The sequence below is a fragment of the Notolabrus celidotus genome, chromosome 13 (genome assembly GCF_009762535.1).
Source record: "Notolabrus celidotus isolate fNotCel1 chromosome 13, fNotCel1.pri, whole genome shotgun sequence".
In the NCBI taxonomy this organism is placed as follows: Eukaryota; Metazoa; Chordata; class Actinopteri; order Labriformes; family Labridae; genus Notolabrus; species Notolabrus celidotus.
Window position 1 is genome coordinate 34,507,857 of NC_048284.1, and position 21,560 is coordinate 34,529,416.

The 21,560-nt window shown below is 44.0% G+C and overlaps 1 protein-coding gene across 1 annotated transcript in view; it reads right to left on the reverse strand.

The window, feature by feature from the left end:
* Nucleotides 1-2,369: 2,369 nt before the first annotated feature.
* Nucleotides 2,370-21,560, reverse strand: part of opn5 (opsin 5) — a 194,902-nt gene continuing 175,711 nt past the window's right edge. The window contains exons 5-7 of the mRNA XM_034698930.1: nucleotides 19,052-19,386; nucleotides 14,410-14,654; nucleotides 2,370-2,705 (exon numbers count right to left, since the gene is read on the reverse strand). Coding sequence (XP_034554821.1) covers nucleotides 2,639-2,705; nucleotides 14,410-14,654; nucleotides 19,052-19,386 — 647 coding nt within the window. The 3' untranslated portion in view covers nucleotides 2,370-2,638. The remainder of the gene's footprint in view (nucleotides 2,706-14,409; nucleotides 14,655-19,051; nucleotides 19,387-21,560) is intronic.

Genomic DNA, 21,560 nt, shown 5'->3' on the forward strand with positions numbered 1-21,560 from the left:
TTAGTTCTGAGAGATTATAATACCACATGAACGTAATGTTTAAAGCTGGGGTTGGTAGTCACGGAAAACTAGCATGAATTTGAATGTAGCATGTCCTCAGCACCAAACTCCAAATCATTCTCATAGTGAAAGTTAAAAACACAAACAAACATGAAATGTACGCTTTGCAGGAGGTGGGCAGAACGGCAGGACGGGATTTGATTGGTTTAAAATTTTGGCACCCAAAAACGGTGATTGGTTGGTGTTTTCCCAGGTTTACTCCTGCTGTAGATAGCAGCTTTTTTTACCTCTTTTTTAAGAACACATTGGGCCTGATCCACTAAGATCCCAAATAACGAGCGCTAATTTGCATGTGCAAATAATAATTTTGCACGTGTTATTTCTGGGCGTGTTGCGGGTGATCTACTAAGACTGCGTGCACAAATGATAACGAGTGCAAAAGTGGTGTGGACCGCCCTATTTTAATGAGGATTTTGCGTGTGCTATCGGCTGTCACCATGGAGAGTTTGAAAGAACAGAGTGGTCTTAAGCGATAAATGAAGTTTGAAGACATGGAGTTGGAGGTCTTTGTGGAGGAGGGAAATAAACACATCGGTGAACTCCAGCAGAGACATCTCAGCGTTAGAAACACGATTTGGGAGTCCATCTGTGAAAAGATGAATGATGTGAGAAAAAACAGAAGATCTGCAGATGAAATAAACGCATCTACTCTACTCCAAAACACAATCAGTGTTTTGATGGAGTTTAGAGAGCGATTTGATGAGGCTTAGTCTGCCACTCTTGCTCTAGAAAAGTTAAGCATCACTTGGATGAAGACAGTCGCCTCACTGTCCCAGGGAGCAACTTTCGGGTGAATGTTTTCAATGCCTGATATCATCATCCAGCAACTGTCCCAAAGATTCACCAGCTTAAATGGAACTGGGAACATGTTTGAGTCAATTCACCCCAACACACTGCTGCAAGCATGAGATGAGGAGTTACGCAGAGCTGCCTGGCGGCTTAGTGAGCGCTCATTCTCCAAGTTAAAACTAACTAAAAACCCCTTGATGAGCACGATGGGACAGAATAGACTGAGTGGACATGTCATATTATCTATTGAGAATGACAGATCAAAGAAAATGGACATACAGTGCATCGTGGACAAGTCCGCGGAGCTTAAGGCTCGTCCAGACAGTGGTGAGTAGGCCGAGTACTTCATATTGATTTTTTGTTTGTATGTGAAGATGTGGGCCGCTGTGCCAATTTGACTAAACTTTATATCTGTTGATACAGTGACCTACTGTGCTCTCATTAGTTGAAAAAGTTAAAGTGGGTGTCAGAATGATGCGGTCGCTATCCGTGGTGCTGAACTGCTTTGAATTTGTGTTGTTTTATTATTATTATTTTGTTATCTTGGTTTGATTGATTAAAACATTTAGTAATGCTTGTAAGTCCAGCTTTTGCAGGCATGTTGTAAAGCGATGTTATGATGAGCTTTACAGTGACCGCAGCCATGTGTGCGTAACGCTGTGCCAGTTTGCACCTGCCTTTCAAACGTGCTAAATATAGACGCAAATACAGCGCTCGCTATCTGCTTCAGGTTTGATAAATCACATTGCGTGTGCTAAATGATTACATTTGCATCTCCTCCTCCCAGTATTTTGCACGTTCTGATGATCCACATGTATTCTGCATATTCATGAAGGCAAACACGCTAAATGGATAGCGAGTGCTATTTTGCTCATTTGACAGACGCAATCCTCGGTGCTCCCGGTTAGTACGTCAGCTTTGCGTGCGCTATCAAGTTTGCATGTGTTTTTATACACGCAAACCTTTAGTAGATCGGGCCCATTATGTATTGATTACCATCAGGACATAAAGATCATTTTAACCAGTATAACAAAAGGTGGATCTAAATCTGATTACCAACCCCAGCTTTAAGTCTTGTTTGGATTTGTCATATAATCTTTAGTTTTGTGCAGAATAACAGCTGACAACAACATTAGCTGATGTGATTTCAGTGCCTTTTAAAAATATATCTACAATATATCAGCCTCAGCTGTGAGTGCAACAAACGACAAAGTGCACAAACGTAGAGCTTCAGAGTTTCACTTAAACCTGTTTTCAACATTTTAAATTGAAGATGAACTTCTGAGAAAATATTAAATTCAGTATTTGATCTTAGTATTAAGATTTAGATTCTAAAAAACAATAGCTTCAGTCGACTTTACTTTGGTTGGAAACCTCTCAAGTTTTCATCCCTGAGTTTAGCTTTATGTGAAGGACAACGCTGCCGTTATTTAATCTGTGATATGTAAGATGTTTTTAAAAATAATATTAACAGACAGCACGTCCAAAAGACTTCAAAAATATATATTACAAAGCTCACACAACACAACACTTGAATGTGGTAACCACTGCAAGGACAATGCGACTCCACAGAGGGAGGAAAACGATTCGAAGGAAGATGTGTTTCCAAGGAAGAGTTGGTGGGAATCTGCAGGAAACTGCAAACCACTGGCAACAAGGGCGGGAGGCTGATGATGTCAGAGTTGGTGACAGGCAGCATGTGAGTGTGTAAGTGTAGGAACAGAGGGCAGGGAACAAGGCCAACCATCCAAAGGAGAAAGAACAGAAAGGTCACACTGTCTATAGTGTCTCACAACTCAATATGAGTTTCTTTGGCTGCTGGAGCGTCCTTCAAGGACCCAGAGATAGTGTAGAACCTGCAGAGACAAAAACAACAACAGTAAGTGTGGGAAAACAATGAAAGAACACACTTAAAGTAAAGATACACACACACACACACACGTGGCATTAGCTGCCCTTTAATCAACCCCCATTTATCTACCCACTCATACGCTTTCAGTAGGCGACTCGTCTCTTCATGGATCCATCACGTAAGCTAATAAATGATGTGCCTTGGAAATGCTTTTTTTTTTTTCAGTTAGGACAACAAAGTGCATTCATTGTCCACTTAAATGTAGCCACACTCAATCAAACAATCATTCATCAATTAAATCAATCTTTATTTTTAAAATCGCAAAACACATGTTCTCCTCAGACTGCGAGGAACCTGAACCTCTACACATGGGAACACATGAACCATCTTTTAGAACTGGCTGTGGATGAGGTTCAGCCAGTCATTGATAGGGAAGATCCACAATCTCTACATCAATAAAGATTCATGGGCTCCTCAGGGAGGAGCACGAGAAGACCACTTCTGGCAGAGTTTAAAGTACATGGCCAGCAGCTCCCTTTCTGTAAAGGTCAAATGGAGGTCAGATGAAGCACTCAACAGACACTGTGAAAATGTTGCAAGAGACAAAACAAGATCAGACAAAGAGAGGTGAACGTACAGAGTACTATCTGTGTACTGTGCAGAACGTGTCGGTCATACAGTTAATATAGTAGCATGGGCGGCAGTAGCTCAGTCCATAGGGAACCGGAGGGTGGCCGGTTCAAATACCGGTATGGACCAAGTTTTGCTGGAGAGGTGCACCGAACCCCAACTGCTCGGGTGGTGCTGGTTAATGGCAGCCTCCTCACTCTCCATAAGTGTATGTCTATAGCACCCTACAGAACCATAAGCTGCCCTATAATGCCTGTGTGAGCCTTACTCATTTTAACCCCAAACAACCTACTAAAATATTCACTACATTATCAGTTAACAAGATTATATGCAAATTATAAAAAAAATCAATCAATCTTTATTTATATAGCTCAAAATCCAAACAAATGTTCTCCTCAGACTCTTTCCAAACAGAGCAGGTCTAGACCGTACTCTATGTTCTATTATTAACAAAGACCCAACATCAAGACCGGATCAGATCCAGTCCCATCTTACAGACAGGACTCAGTCTGATCTCATCTTAATCCACCATGAGCAGAGCACTTTGCAGCATTTAGCAAGTTACAGTGGCAAGGACAAACTTCCTTTAACAGGCAGAAACCTCCAGCAGGACCAGACTCATGTTAGACACACATCTGCTGAGACCGTGTTGGAGAGAGGGATAGAGGGAGATGAAGAGAGAGAGAGAGAGATGATAGTAGTGAGACGGATAGTAGTAGTTGTAGCAGCTGGAGTCTGGCACGTCCAAAGCAGCAGAGATCCAGAGGAACCTACGAGACAAGGGAGCTCAGGGACTCCAGAAAGGTCTATGGTTAGTAACTTTAAGTTTCATAACTAGGAGCTGGTCCAAGCTTGATCCAGCTCTAACTATAAGCTTTATCAAAAAGGAAAGTTTGAAGCCTACTCTTAAAAGTAGAGAGGGTGTCTGCCTCCCGGACCCTGACTGGTAGATGATTCCAAAGGAGAGGGGCCTGATAACTGAAGGTTCTACCTCCCATACTACTTTTAGAGACGTAGTGTGGCAAGGTAAACTTTCTTAAACAGGCAGAGCCCTCGAGTAGAACCAGACTCCAGTTGGGGTTGGAAAGTTTATTGTCTCCATCATTTAGAGTTTCACGGTGCATGGTTTTATCCCGCTCTGCCTGCCTCTTATGCTTGTTCCAGTCCAGCTTTGTTTTCGTCCCTTTTGCAGGTATCTGGAGATGGCATGTGGGTGGAGCTGGGAGGGGTAGTCCGATTTATCTGCCCAGCTGGGCGGGGTCTTCAGATGGCATAAAGTCCTGCCTCTCTGAGCAGTCTCTCACTCTGTCAGCTGGGCCTGCTACTCCTTACTCATCCTGTCTTTGTTTGGTTTGGAGCATTCATCACCACCATCACACGACACTTTCACTCATCCACACATTTCAGACATGACGGATTATTCTCAAACTGATATAAGACATTAGTTATCTGATGAGTTTGATCATTTCAGTTCAATAAATACTCCTTTGAAACCTTTGTCTGTGTGTGGCCTCCCTCCTTGTTACCAGCCCTCAGCCAGTTGGTAACACTACCTTTGATTCAGTTATCACTTACACAGCAGCTCGTAGCAGAAAACAAACATAACGATGCTAATCCACCCTGTTCTCCAAAAACCTTTACTTCTGGTTCAAAATATGACAGCAACAAGCAAGAGTTTTGGGGTCTTTTAGCCCACAGAACTACTTTCCCCTGAACTAAAAGGTTCCTGTGCCCCCATTGTTGTCTGTGTTTCAACCGCGGGCTGAAGTCCCGGGTAGATTGTGTTAATCAGGCCAGTGACGTATGGAGAAAAAAAAAGTAAATGCACTACACCACCAGACCAGTAGAGGGCAGTAAAACAAAGAGGAATGCCATTCATCACAGATGACACCATAGAAGCAGACGGACAGGCAGGTATCATTATGAGCAACACAACAGTTAGCCTGTTAGCATGAAGAGACTCAGCTGGTGCTGTTTTAGATGGTGCTATATTTCATCACAGATGGATTCACTTTTTGTCTGACATTTTCCCCCTGATTGTAGGATTTTTAAACTAAATGTTTAAACTTCATCTGGAGTTCAGATTTCAAACCCAAGTTGTTGACTGATTTCATCTAGACGTGTTTGTTCTCATGTAAAAATGGAACTGATTTATATGGGGGCTCTGAGTCAGAGTCCGAAGACAGTTCAGAGAGCTCTGATGATGTTTAGCCTTTACACACTATTCATATTCAAGCATTTCACAGTATCCCCCTCATAATTATTCTCTATATATAATGCTGTGTATAATTTTGTGCATTATCTGCACTAAAACGTGTAGAAAGTTGTAAAATATTTCTAGTTTTGTATATTCAGGATCACATTAAAGCTGGGGTTGGTAATCAGATTTAGATATACTGGTTAAAATGATCTTTATGTCCTGATGGTAATCAATACATAATGTGTTCTTAAAAAAGAGTGAAGAAAAGCTGCTATCTACAGCCGGAGTAAACCTGGGAAAACGCCAAACAATCACCGTTTTTTGGGACCCAAAATTTTAAACCATTCAAATCCTGTCCTGCCGTTCTGCCCTCCTCCTGCGCGTACATTTCCCCGGCGTGTACTCCGAGTCCCCGTCTCCTGCCTCTGCTTCCCCTGACTCTACTGACTGCCCCTCTCGCTCTACCTCAGACCTGTCCCCTCTGACCCGATGAGGTGCTTTGCTCAGGACTGTAGTCCGGATCAGAGTCTAAAAAGCTCTCACCATGGGGGCTCTGACAAGCAGAAGAATGAATGACATTTACTAAGTCCTACAGAAATGTAGATGTACTGTAGCGTCCGTCCGGACGCTGTAGTGATGACGAGCCGATTCATGAACACGTTGATCTTTAATAACCGGTCACTGTCGGCCGTGATCACGCCAACCAACAAAACAACAATCAATGTTTGAATGAATGAAGAACTTCTCCTCTTGTCTCTCCTCTCTCCCGCTCACACACTCTACACCTCTCCTGATGCCTTCACTGACTGTCAACACTGTAGGAATTAAGAACATCTACACTGAACATGTTTAACAAACAGTAGATCTGTTACAGTATTATATATGTGTTATAACTTTTCTCCTGATATCGTGTCACCAGTACAACTGGATAATGCTAGCATGACAGTTGTGAGTACTAACAGCAGCCATGTTTGTTTGTGTTTTTAACTTTCACTATGAGAATGTTTTGGTGAGGACCGGTTTTGAATCAGTCACCGTCATATGGTCGCAAGTCAGCGGCGCTCGTGCATGTGAACGGGGGGGGGCGTCGTTTTGGAGGAGCTCTGAGGGAGGAGGGGAGGGGTTAGACGGAGTCATGAGGAAATGCTACATTCAAATTCATGCTAGTTTTCCGAGACTGCCAACCCCAGCTTTAAGATAAATCCTCAAATTTCTATCTAAAAAGAAAAGTTTTAATGTTTTTTTTTCTTTTTATGTAGAAAATTGGATCAAATTAGACCCTGAATAGAATGTAAAGGTTACTGAGTAATGAAATGTTAGGATCATTTTCATATGTACTGAAGTTTCATTTTATTGTAATCATTTTAATTGGATATACATTCCCAAATTCAGAGTAAGATTAATTTAAAGCTTTAGTTTGTAAAAAAATATTATTATTAATTATTATTAGCGATACCAGTGATCAAAAATGTTCATTTAGAGCCCTGAAACTTACTCTCCTCTGCCTTTTACTAGCACGTCTCTTATAGCACCATTTTCTTAGACTGCATACTACTGTAGCTCAGTTGAATAACAAAGCTCTTGGACTGAAATAGACTCAGTCAATACAAACACAAAACAGAGGGGGATTATCTTCAACCAATTTCAACTGGGCTCTAATTATCTCCATCTGGGCGTCTATTCTTCTCTCTCCCAGCGCCTCTCATGAATGTCTGCAACCAGGAAGTCAATCCTGCTCACTATGACACACTGAAGCTTTTATTTATTTTCAGAACACACACATCTGGTTATTAGTATTGCTCAATAATCTATAAATCATTCAATAATATCCATCCATCCATCCATTTTCTTCCGCTTATCCAGGGACAAGGCAGCGGGCAGAGGCAGCAGAACAAGCAGATCAACCCAGACATCCCTCTCACCAGCTCCTCCTGGGGAATCCTGAGGTGATCCCAGACCAGATGGAATATGTAATTCCTCCAACTAGTTCTGGGTTTACCCCGCCGTTCTCCCAGTCGGCCCGGAAAACCTCTAAAGGTAGGCGTCCAGGAGGCATCCTGATCAAATGCTTGATCCACCTCAGCTGACTCCTGTGGATGCGAAGGAGCAGCTGCTCTCAGATCACCAGAGTGCCCTCTTCCTGATCTCAAGAGAGACCTCCAGAGTGCCCTCTTCCCGATCTCAAGAGAGACCTCCAGAGTGCCCTCTTCCTGATCTCGAGATAGACAACCAGAGTGCCCTCTTCCGGATCTCCAGACAGACCACCAGAGTGCCCTCTTCCTGATCTCAAGACAGACCTCCAGAGTGCCCTCTTCCTGATCTCTAGACAGACCACCAGAGTGCCCTCTTCCTGATCTCAAGAGAGACCTCCAGAGTGCCCTCTTCCTGATCTCCAGACAGACCTACAGAGTGCCCTCTTCCTGATCTCCAGACAGACAACCAGAGTGCCCTCTTCCTGATCTCCAGACAGACCACCAGAGTGCCCTCTTCCTGATCTCCAGACAGACCACCAGTGTGCCCTCTTCCTGATCTCTATACAGATCACCAGAGTGCCCTCTTCCTGATCTCCAGACAGACCACCAGAGTGCCCTCTTCCTGATCTCTAGACAGACCACCAGAGTGCCCTCTTCCTGATCTCCAGACAAACCACCAGTGTGCCCTCTTCCTGATCTCCAGACAGATCACCAGAGTGCCTCTTCCTGATCTCCAGACAGACCACCAGAGTGCCCTCTTCCTGATCTCCAGAGAGACCTCCAGAGTGCCCTCTTCCTGATCTCCAGACAGACCACCAGAGTGCCCTCTTCCTGATCTCCAGATAGACAACCAGAGTGCCCTCTTCCTGATCTTTAGACAGACCACCAGAGTGCCCTCATCCTGATCTCCAGACAGACCACCAGAGTGCCCCCTTCCTGATCTCCAGACAGACCACCAGAGTGCCCTCTTCCTGATCCCTAGACAGACCACCAGAGTGCCCTCTTCCTGATCTCCAGACAGACCAGCAGAGTGCCCTCTTCCTGATCTCTAGACAGACCACCAGAGTGCCCTCTTCCTGATCTCCAGGCAGACCACCAGAGTGCCCTTTTCCTGATCTCCAGACAGACCACCAGAGTGCCCTCTTCCTGATCTCCAGACAGACCACCAGAGTGCCCTCTTCCTGATCTCCAGACAGACCACCAGAGTGCCCTCTTCCTGATCTCTAGACAGACCACCAGAGGCTCTTCCTGATCTCCAGACAGACCACCAGAGTGCCCTCTTCCTGATCTCCAGACAGATCACCAGAGTGCCCTCTTCCTGATCTCAAAAAAGACCACCAGAGTACCCTCTTCCTGATCTCAAGACAGACCACCAGAGTGCCCTCTTCCTGATCTCAAGACAGACCACCAGAGTACCCTCTTCCTGATCTCCAGACAGACCACCAGAGTGCCCTCTTCCTGATCTCCAGACAGACCACCAGAGTGCCCTCTTCCTGATCTCCAGACAGACCACCAGAGTGCCCTCTTCCTTATCTCCAGACAGACCACCAGAGTGCCCTCTTCCTGATCTCCAGACAGACCACCAGAGTGCCCTCTTCCTGATCTCCAGACAGATCACCAGAGTGCCCTCTTCCTGATCTCCAGACAGACCACCAGAGTGCCCTCTTCCTGATCTCCAGACAGACCACCAGAGTGCCCTCTTCCTGATCTCCAGACAGATCACCAGAGTGCCCTCTTCCTGATCTCCAGACAGATCACCAGAGTGCCCTCTTCCTGATCTCTTTACAGATCACCAGAGTGCCCTCTTCCTGATCTCCAGACAGACCACCAGAGTGCCCTCTTCCTGATCTCTTTACAGATCACCAGAGTGCCCTCTTCCTGATCTCCAGACAGACCACCAGGGTGCCCTCTTCCTGATCTCCAGACAGACCACCAGAGTACCCTCTTCCTGATCTCCAGACAGACCACCAGAGTGCCCTCTTCCTGATCTCCAGACAGACCACCAGAGTGCCCTCTTCATGATCTCTAGACAGACCACCAGAGTGCCCTCTTCCTGATCTCCAGACAGACCACCAGAGTGCCCTTTTCCTGATCTCCAGACAGACCACCAGAGTGCCCTCTTCCTGATCTCCAGACAGACCACCAGAGTGCCCTCTTCCTGATCTCAACACAGACCACCAGTGTGCCCTCTTCCTGATCTCTTTACAGATCACCAGAGTGCCCTCTTCCTGATCTCCAGACAGACCACCAGAGTGCCCTCTTCCTGATCTCTTTACAGATCACCAGAGTGCCCTCTTCCTGATCTCCAGACAGACCACCAGAGTGCCCTCTTCCTGATCTCTTTACAGATCACCAGAGTGCCCTCTTCCTGATCTCCAGACAGACCACCAGAGTGCCCTCTTCCTGATCTCCAGACAGACCTCCAGAGTGCCCTCTTCCTGATCTCCAGACAGACCTCCAGAGTGCCCTCTTCCTGATCTCCAGACAGACCACCAGAGTGCCCTCTTCCTGATCTCCAGACAGATCTCCAGAGTGCCCTCTTCCTGATCTCCAGACAGACCACCAGAGTGCCCTCTTCCTGATCTCCAGACAGACCTCTAGAGTGCCCTCTTCCTGATCTCCAGACAGATCTCCAGAGTGCCCTCTTCCTGATCTCTAGACAGACCACCAGAGTGCCCTCTTCCTGATCTCCAGACAGACCACCAGAGTGCCCTCTTCCTGATCTCCAGACAGACCACCAGAGTACCCTCTTCCTGATCTCCAGACAGACCACCAGAGTGCCCTCTTCCTGATCTCCAGACAGACCACCAGAGTGCCCTCTTCCTGATCTCTAGACAGACCACCAGAGTGCCCTCTTCCTGATCTCCAGAGAGACCACCAGAGTGCCCTCTTCCTGATCTCCAGACAGACCACCAGAGTGCCCTCTTCCTGATCTCCAGACAGACCACCAGAGTGCCCCCTTCCTGATCTCCAGACAGACCACCAGAGTGCCCTCTTCCTGATCTCCAGACAGACCTCCAGAGTGCCCTCTTCCTGATCTCCAGACAGACCACCAGAGTGCCCTCTTCCTGATCTCCAGACAGACCACCGGAGTGCCCTCTTCCTGATCTTTAGACAGACCACCAGAGTGCCCTCTTCCTGATCTCCAGAGAGACCACCAGAGTGCCCTCTTCCTGATCTCCAGACAGACCACCAGAGTGCCCTCTTCCTGATCTCCAGACAGACCACCAGAGTGCCCTCTTCCTGATCTCTAGACAGACCACCAGAGTGCCCTCTTCCTGATCTCCAGACAGACCACCAGAGTGCCCTCTTCCTGATCTCCAGACAGACCACCAGAGTGCCCTCTTCCTGATCTCTATAGAGATCACCAGAGTGCCCTCTTCCTGATCTCAAGACAGATCACCAGAGTGCCCTCTTCCTGATCTCCAGACAGATCACCAGAGTGCCCTCTTCCTGATCTCCCGATGGACCACCAGAGTGCCTCTTCCTGATCTCCAGACAGACCAGCAGAGTGCCCTCTTCCTGATCTCCAGACAGACCACCAGAGTGCCCTCTTCCTGATCTCCAGACAGACCTCTAGAGTACCCTCTTCCTGATCTCTAGACAGACCACCAGAGTGCCCTCTTCCTGATCTCCAGACAGACCACCAGAGTGCCCTCTTCCTGATCTCCAGACAGACCAGCAGAGTGCCCTCTTCCTGATCTCCAGACAGACCCCCAGAGTGCCTTCTTCCTGATCTCCAGACAGACCACCAGAGTGCCCTCTTCCTGATCTCGAAACAGACCACCAGAGTGCCCTCTTCCTGATGTCCAGACAGACCTCTAGAGTGCCCTCTTCCTGATCTCCAGACAGACCACCAGAGTACCCTCTTCCTGATCTCCAGACAGACCACCAGAGTACCCTCTTCCTGATCTCTAGACAGACCACCAGAGTGCCCTCTTCCTGATCTCTAGACAGACCACCAGAGTGCCCTCTTCCTGATCTCTAGACAGACCACCAGAGGGACTTCAACCATGTATTTATTTTCTACAGAGCTTATTCTGTCTTCTTTACATACTTTAATTATCATTATTTTCATTGTATTGTATTTATATCTTATTAATGACTTCTTCTATTAATATTATATGATATTCTTATTTATTGTGTATAGAGCAACTGTAATGCCTGAGTAAATAAAGTATTTCTGATTCTGAGATCTGCATATTGATGGAGTTTATGTGACACTGCAACGACTCATAACCTCTCAAACTTCTTTAGATAACTTCCTCCCTGATAGTCGTGTTGTTGTACCACAGGGCTCAATCTTAGGATTTCTTTTATTCAGTTTGTATGATAATTATCAGCCACTTCTCTGCCCTCAAGCTGAGATTGACATGTCAATCAAAGAGTTAGGCCACGCCCACACATTTTGATATTCTATATGCATTCTAAATATTACAAGTCACACTAAGAGGAAAAATAAATAAATGGGTACATCCAGTTCTGTTTGACTCAGGAGCTGCATCAGGACCTATTTCAGGATGTCTGTAGGACAGTTTGAAGCTCTGCTCCAACAGCTAGCTCCACGGCTGAAGAGACAGAGGAACAATTTCAGAGAACCGATTGCCCCGGAGCAGCAGTTAGTGGTCTGTCTGAGGTAAGATGAAACTTTTTTGCTGAAGCTTTGTAGCTTATAGTTAGAGCGTGATCAGGCTTGGACCAGCTCTTAGTTATGCTGCTATGGTTTAGACTGCTGGGGGAACTGGCGCACTGACACCCTGGGATCCTATCTCACCCCCTTCCCCCCAACCCCCTCATCACTTACTTTAACTCTCCCTGTCGCATTAAAGTTACTAACCATAAACCTTTCTGGAGTCCCTGAGCTCCCTTGTCTCGTAGGTTCCTCTGAGCTGCCGTAGATGTCCTCCTGCTGTGGACGTTCCAGACTCCAGCTGATACGGACGTGCTGGACTCCAGCGGCAACAGCTACTACTACTCGTCTCATCACTATCACCGCTCCCTCTCTCTCTTATTCTCCTCTATCCCTCTTTCCAGACCCAACTCAGTCTCAGCAGATGTGTGTCTAACATGAGTCTGGTTCTGCTCGAGGTTTCTTCCTGTTAAAGGAAGTTTGTCCTCTCCACTGTAACTAGCTAAATACTGTGAGGTGCAATGCTCATGGTGGATTAAGGTGGGGTCAGACTGAGTCTTATCCTGTCTTGGTGTTGGGTCTCTGTTCATAGTTTGACATAGAGTGGTCTAGACCTGCTCTGTTTGTAAAAGAGTCTTGAGATAACATTTGTTGTTATTTGGTGCTATACAAATAAAGATTGATTGATTGCTGAAGGTGTTCTTTGAATAAAGTCCTGTTTGTGTGTGAACAGCTCCAGCTTTACATGTAGCGTGTCTGGTTCATCCATATCGCAGACATGTGTCGGGCTGCCTGTTGCCTGTCTCCTTCTGTTGCTAGGCTACATACAGTTGTATGAAAGACAAAAATAGCTAATTGGCTAGGGACCAATTATGATATGAAAAACTTGACATACTAATGAGTGTTGTAGAGAGGAGGAAGCTTTTTCCCCTGTTACTTCCTTCTAAAAACTTGCTTACATATAGACCTAATTAAAGGAAAACATGTCACATCACAACACCTTCAGATATAAACATGATCTGCAGAGCTATGAATTCAATTAGTTACATATTCTGAGATCACTGCTCTGATTATCAATATAAAACAGCTAACTGAAGGAAATACCCCATCTGCAAAACAACACTTTTAAAATCTCAGAGGCAATGCTGTACCAACAAGACAGGAGCTCATTTAAGGCTAACCTTGCTGCAGCTTGGGTACTGATTAGAACGAGGAACGAGAGCACATCTCTCCAGTGTTAGCTTCTCTACACTGACTCCACACAAAAGCTCTTAATGATCAACACCCTCATATCTTTAAGAGCTCATAGTGCTCTATTACCCCTCTAGAACACTACGCTCCCAACATACAGGCCTGCTGGTCGTACCTAAAGTCTCTAAAAGTAGTATGGGAGGTAGAACCTTCAGTTATCAGGCCCCTCTCCTTTGGAATCATGTACCAGTCAGGGTCCAGGAGGCAAAACCCTCTCTACTTTTAAGAGTAGGCTTCAAACTTTCCTTTTTGATAAAGCTTATAGTTAGAGCTGGATCAGGCTTGGGCCAGCTCTTAGTTATGCTGCTATAGGCTTAGACTGACACACTGGGATCCTGTCTTTCCCTCTCTCTCCTCTGTCTGCCTGTCTCTTACTTTAACTCTTCCTGTCCCATTAAAGTTACTAACCATAGACCTTTCTGGAGTCCCTGAGCTCCCTTGTCTCGTAGGTTCCTCTGGATCTCTGCTGCTGTGGACGTTCCAGACTCCAGCTGCTACAACTACTACTATCAGTCTCATCACTATCATCGCTCTCTCTCTTCATCTCCCTCTATCCCTCTGTCCAACACGGTCTCAGCAGATGTGTGTCTAACATGAGTCTGGTCCTGCTGGAGGTTTCTGCCTGTTAAAGGAAGTTTGTCCTTGCCACTGTAACTTGCTAAATGCTGCAAAGTGCTCTGCTCATGGTGGATTAAGATGAGATCAGACTGAGTCCTGTCTCTAAGATGGGACTGGATCTGATCCTGTCTTGATGTTGGGTCTTTGTTAATAATAGAACATAGAGAACGGTCTAGACCTGCTCTGTTTGGAAAGAGTCTGAGGAGAACATGTGTTGGGATTTGGCGCTACATAAATAAAGATTGGTCGATTAATTGATGATTGATTGTTTGTTTGTTTGATTGATTGATTGATTGATTGATTGATTGATTGATTGATTGATTGATTGATTGATTGATTGATTGATTGAACAACAATCAACAGTTTCACAGGTACAAAGATTAGAAAAACAGAAGCTATGCCTTACCTTGACTTCCTGAAATGCCTGCGCTTCTTTAAGGACTTGAAACAGGAGGACTTTGCACAGGAATTTTTCAGGTCCACGACCTGGTAGATGATGGGGTTGTACATGGCTGAGGACTTGGCGAGCAGTGTGGGTATGACCGACACCGAAATGGGCACAGTGTCTGGCTCACCAAACGCTGACACCACTGACACCACTGCATATGGAATCCAGGCTATCAAAAAGCCTGCACAGATCAGCATCGCCACCTGGAAGATCATACATAGCAGTTTCATCGTTACACAAGTGTCTAAACAATGATGAGGTGCCGTGTCCACTGATGCTATTCTTTGTGCTGGGAGCTCCCACCACTTCATTTTCAGAGCACTTCTCACCAGCTGTTTCTGTTGCTAGGCTATCAGCGGTACTTCCACTTCCCTAAGCAGTGACCTTTAGGTCTGTTTCAAATGCTGTAATGCTTCATACTTGACATTTCATCAAGAGACTCTCAAACTGTTGATAGAAATTATGTCATGGCATCAGCAGCAGCTCTAGACTTGGAAATTGCACCTCGAAAACACAAGTGTGATACCTTTTGTCCTCCGTACAGACCTCCGCCATTGTTATTGACGAAGTTGATATCAGAAGTCCCGCCCCTTCCTCTTCCTCAAACACTTTTTTTTTCGTTATTTACAGCTTAGGAGTTATATCCAAACTGTTCCGATATATAAAAGCAGTTTATAATAATACATTTTAGTTATAACGCACTTTTCATTTCAAGAAATCTCAAAGTTTGAATGTGAATCAACTTTAAACAGGAACATTCTAAGTTATATCTATAATCAAATGTTTGTTAAAATTCCTAAAATCAAGAGTAAAACAAGTTGGAGTGAAGATTTTGGGTAGATGATGTAATGTGGAGAAATATTTTGTTGAATGCAAAGAAAATGACATGTTCTAACAAATCCTATGAAACACAATACAGAATGATTGACAGCATGACTGCATGTTACCCCAGCTATTTGAAATAAATATGATTCTATGAGCTCATCATTTTGTTGTTAATGTAAAACTAACTGTGGTACTTATAGTCATCTGATATGGTCTTGTCCTAAAGTTCAAAGTTTTTGGCAATCTGTCCAAATGGAAATTAAGAAAATATTTAAAATTGATGTTCCTTTAAACTAATGGAGCGCCGCCTGCAAGCTAGTTCAGGCAGACAACTGGAGCTGCGCTCAGTCATACTGACATGTCATCATCCTCCCTATCAGCTGATCTCAACATCCTCATTTGGCGGTCTATTTAAGCTGCATGTCTCCCCGTCTCTGTCTCTGCCTCTGCTTTGCAAGTGCTCCTGCTGTCCTGCTCAGTGCTTTGTGCAAACTTTGTACCCACCTCCTCCTCCCCGGCATCCACCTGCGGGCTCCGGGGGGGTTAGTCCTGTCTCATTGCTCCTAAATGTCTGCATTTAAATAATGTATGCTGAGTACGGTTCGGAGCCCATACGCCAAATACAATACTGTATGCATCAATAAACTTTATCTTAAGTGAACGTGAGTTCAGTCAGACAACTCACGTTTACTTAATAAGTTTATTGCAGCATACAGTATTGTGTTTGGCGTATGGGCTCCGAATTTCATTACTCCTCGTAGATTATTTAAATGCAGACATTTAGGAGCAAGCCAGAAACCTTGGTGTAGTCTTAGACTCAGACCTTAATTTCAGCAGCCACATTAAGACCATTACAAAGTCCGCCTACTATCACCTTAAGAATATATCAAGGATTAAAGGACTTATGTCTCAGCAGGATGCAGAAAAACTGGTCCATGCATTTATCTTTAGCAGACTAGACTACTGTAACGGGGTCTTTACAGGACTCCCTAAAAAGTCCATCAGACGGCTGCAGCTCATACAGAATGCTGCTGCTCGAGTCCTAACAAGGACCAAAAAAGTAGACCACATTACTCCAGTTCTTAGATCTCTACACTGGCTTCCTGTCTGTCAGAGAATAGACTTTAAAATCCTGCTGATGGTTTATAAAGCACTGAATGGTTTAGGCCCAAAATACATTGCTGATCTGCTACTACTTTATGAACCACCTCGACCTCTGAGGTCATCAGGTACTGGTCTGCTTTCAGTTCCTAGAGTCAGAAGGAAACATGGTGAAGCAGCGTTTAGTCATTATGCACCACATATCTGGAACACACTCCCTGAAAGCTGCAGGTCTGCTCAAACTCTCACCTCTTTAAATCAAAGACTAAGACTTTTTTATTTACCTCTGCCTTCCTATCTTAGATTATTTTAACCCACTTTAAATTAAAATTTTAATGTAATTTTTAATATATTTCTAATTTTCCTTTTCTTTTCTGTTTTATCATATTTGTAATTTTAATTATGTTCTTTTATGCCTGTCTGAATGTCTCCAATGCTTCTAATGTTTTAATGTAAAGCACATTGAGTTGCCCTCGTGTATGAAATGCGCTATACAAATAAAGCTGCCTTGCCTTGCCTTGCCAATGAGAGAGGACTAACCCCCCCGGAGCCCGCAGGTGGAAGCCGGGGAGGAGGTGGGGACAAACTTCACACAGCACTGAGCAGAACAGCAGGAGCACTGCAAGCAGAGGCAGAGACAGGAGGCTTGCCGTTTAAATAGACCGCCGAATGAGGATGTTGAGATCAGCTGATGGAGAGGTGGTGACGTGTCAGTATGATGAGCGCGGCTCGAGTTGTCTGCCTGAACTAGCTTGCAGGCGGCGCTCCATTTGTCGTACTGAAATTTAGTTTCGTGGGATTAGACTCCACCCATCAATGAAAACACAGATACATTCTTAGAATCGCTCTTTAATCGGCATGGCTTACTATTCTACAGAAATGGTTGGATGAAGAGTCTCCTGACATTAAAACATGGTATGAAAAACTCATGTCTATTTTACCATTAGAGAGATTATCTCAAGTTTGTGTAACAGACTGGTCACCAATAGCAACTTCTCTGAAAGAAGAATGGGTAAGAGTTGTAAGTATAGGGGGATCAAATGTATCACATTTAAATGCTACATGTATGCTGTATGTACTAACACTATAAGAGAAGCTTGTTTTTTTTGATAATGTTTTTCGTGGGAGCATTATGTATTTTTTCTTTGTCTGTTTTTGTGTATTGTAAAATCTTTATTTAAAGCTGCTGTGAGGAACTTTTGTTTTGTATCGGTTCTGGCGCCCCCCCTTGTGGACAAAGTGATACCTCTTATCTCTTGTCCTATACATGCAAAAGTAGTGTTTTCAACAAAAGCCTCATCCTGTTGTGTTCAACAGTCAACTTTATCAGGCAATGTGATTATTTTCCATGAAAACAGTCAAATAAAGGCTGTTTCTGAAGCGAGATGTCCATCATCTGGTCTGACACCTACCCCCCCAGGGCGGTTTCAGGCATTAAAAATTACAACAGAGAAGGTGTCAGTGTTGCTGCTGATGGACTTGTTTGATATTGAAGGTTATAAAGAGGCACCAGTATCATTTTCAGTCTGTTTCTCAGCCAGTTCAAAACTCCTCACAGGGCCTTTAAGAATAAAAACATTGAAATAGAGAAGTCCCGCCCCTTCTTGATTCTGATTGGTCGGTGATCAAGAAGTGACTCTGATGAGTGCGACGGTGTTCCAAAAGTCGAACTGTTTTCAGCTGAGAGCGCTGAGACAAATATCAGCAGAACATTAGGACGTTTTTTTTGCACAGAGGACTCTAGAAACGATGAATCAAATTGGCTATTTTTACATGAGACTTTTAATTCCTCTTTAATTCAGAATTAAAATTAAATCCTCTTTAAAAAGATTAAAAATGACCTTGTAAACACCTAATTCTGAATGAAAATGACCATTCTGAATTAAACTAAATCTGAAGTAAGTGTCTGGTTTATTCTGTTTTTAAATCTGAATTGAATAATTCCTCGATCATGTATACGTTCATTCCGCTTTAAATTAATTCCGGTCGTTCTGCACATGCTCGTTCCCTTGTCCTGTCACGATGACGCACATATTCTGTGCTGGCGGGCACACATTCCAGGCTGAGGTCGAGCAGCCGTTGCACTAACCGTTGACTTTGATTCGCCAAAGTCCGGTCTTCCGCCCCCCTTCTCCAGTCCTCTCTCTCTCTTCTCCTCCTCAGAGGATGAAAGTGAAGCAGTATGTTTGTGTCGAGCTGCTTATTCAAAACTATAATCAAAATCAAAGTGAAAGTTGTACTTATTGTGTGATCTTCCATGTTGTAACCGAAAATAAAAGAAGCAGGAACTGGAGTCTGTTTTCTTCCAGTAAACATACACACGTCACGCCCGCCCCTGACCAATCAGAACCCTTCCCAACCCCCAGACCTTAAGAGGAATTAAATAAAGAAGATTAAACGTGTTGTCCATGTAAACCTCAATTCAGAATTACTATTTCCATGTAAACGTGAATGTGAAAACTTGAATTCCGAATTATTTAATTCTGAATAATTAATTCAGAATTAAAGAACATCATGTAACCGTGGCCATTGGGTTTGAATAGAAAACAGGAAATGCCTCCACACAAACAAAACAGCATTAGTGGACACGGCACCTTATTCCTCGACTACAAGCACTCTCGCTTGGTCTTTCTTAAATTCTTTCCACAGTCTTCCCCCCCATCCTTTAACCCACCTTTGTGAGTTTCATCTCGAGACTGTGGCTGTTTCTGATGCGAGCATCAAAGTTTGAAATCTCCTTTGCCGAGGACTTGACTTTGAAGATGATCATGACATATGAGAAGACGATGATGCCTGTCGGGAGGATGAGACAGAAGAACAGGATGGCCATAACAAAGGTTTGGCCGGACACGGAGGCCTGTGCCAGCCACCAGTCTAATGTGCAGGAGGTCCCAAAGGGCTCAGGCGCATAGTTCCCCCAGCCTACCAGGGGCATGGTGGCCCAGAAAGCTGCATACATCCACACGAAGGCTAAGCACAGGAAGGCGTGGTGGCGCTTCAGCCATGTTCCTAAAAGTGATGAAAAGGTGAGAAACAGAAGAGGTGAAAGCTCAGACAAAACTTCAATTTCATGTTTGCTCCCATCACATTTTCACCTCAGACTATTCAGACTGTAAATCAAATATTCTTCCTGTGAAACAAAGTGATAGTGACATGTAACCTTATATATGTGTATCACTGCAATAAGTAATGAATCATGTTCGTCTGTTTGTTTTAAACACACCAGGTTACATGACTTACTCCTCTCAAATGTTGTGTCTGCTTCCATATGATGACTCTAAATGTCCCATTATTTGTGATGCCTAAAGGTGCATTTCAACCAAGAGTACCGGGGTCCTTTAGCCCCCAGAGCTACTTTCCCCTGAACTAAAAGGTTCCTGTGCCCCCATTGTTGTCTGCATTTCGACCACGGGCTGAAGTCCCGGGTAGATTGTGTAAATCAGGTCAGTGATGTATGGAGAAAAAAAAAAGTAAATGCACTAAACCACCAGACCAGTAGAGGGCAGTAAAACAAAGACAGAGGCCATTCATCACAGTTGACACCATAGAAGCAGACGGACAGGCAGGTATCATTATGAGCAACACAACAGTTAGCCTGTTAGCATGAAGAGACTCAGCTGGTCTGTTTTAGATGGTGCTATATTTCATCACAGATGGATTCACTGAATCAACACGTGAGAGGAGATAAGCGCGAGTAGCAAAGACGTTTCAACACGCCTTTAAAATCCTTTTGAACTCAAAAAGCCGTGGCAGAGATCGACCGGTGTTTTGGTTTAAACAGCGACCCTGTTAACTGGAGACTCTCAGCCGGATGCATCCCTCATAAACGTCTTTAGACCATCATTAAATATCTGATGAGGATATTTTGAAATCTTAATAAAAACTAAACTAGTTTGCATTCCCAGGAACTCCCTCTGTGTTTCAACAGCTGTGTAAACTCCACAAACACTGACACGTTCAGCTGAAGGTCTCCAGTTTACAGGGTCATTTTTAAAACCGGAACACCGGGAGAGACGCATTCACGGTGGGCTGAGAGAAGACTACTGTTACAAGCTGCTAAATCAAGAGAATCACAGCTTCTTCTTTTGAAAAGTACACACACATACAAAAAAGATAGAACAAATCAAAACTAATGAAAGAAAGAGAAATCAAGAGAATCACAGATGGAAAAAACAATGACTGTGAATGGTTTTTGGAAAATTTTGACAAAACGAAATTTGAAAAAAAAAATTGACCAAAAAATGTTGAAAAAAAAATTTGACAAAAAAAATTTGAAAAAAAAAATTTGAAAAAAAAAAATTTGAAAAAAAAAACTTAAATATATTTTTTGGAAAAATTAAAATTTTGAAGAAAAAAAAATGAAAAAAAAAATTGATTTTTTTTTTGGCAAAAACAAAATGAAAAAAAAAAAAATTGGCAAAAAAGTTGACCCGGAGAATCACAGCTTTTTCTTTTGAAAAGTACACACACATACAAAAAAGATAGAACAAATCAAAACTAATGAAAGAAAGAGAAATCAAGTGAATCACAGATGTGTGTGATGTTATTGTGGACGGAGGGAGGAATAAAAACACTGTGATACCAATCAGACATGTTCAAAGTACCGGAACCTTGAAAAGTACTTTACTCCTAGCAGTGGCTTTTTAGGGGGGAGATTAACGACTTAATTTAGACCCTGGGTCCACCAGTTGAAACACACCTAGTTCCAGGGTAAAGTTCCTGCAGCCAAAAAACGCTGTTAGCGAGACTTTGTGAGGTCCAGTATAAAGGTGATTTTAGCTGTTTGCAACATGTGCTAGTCATCTCTTAAACAAGGTTTTGAATTCATCTGTTCAAATTCAGCCGCTGTTGAAGATTTGACGCCTCTCAAGTTCCAACCTCATTAGCCATGTAGTTGATCTGGGTGCCATAATAATGAGGCGCTCTGCTGACCGGCAGCCTGAATGTTGTCTTCAAGGGGGAGGTGCAGACCAGTGCAGATGGATTCTACTGACCAGTCACTTTGTTTGATCTTAGAGCTCCATGAACTGACCGTGAGGGGAATGGGAAAATCATTTTATGTCTGGTTTTACATGTAATACATATTAATGAAAGTTTTTGATCATACTTCAGTAGAGACAAATATGGGTCAAAGCAGAGCCTCTAACTTACTTAGATGTAAGTGGGGCGTCAGTAGCTCAGTC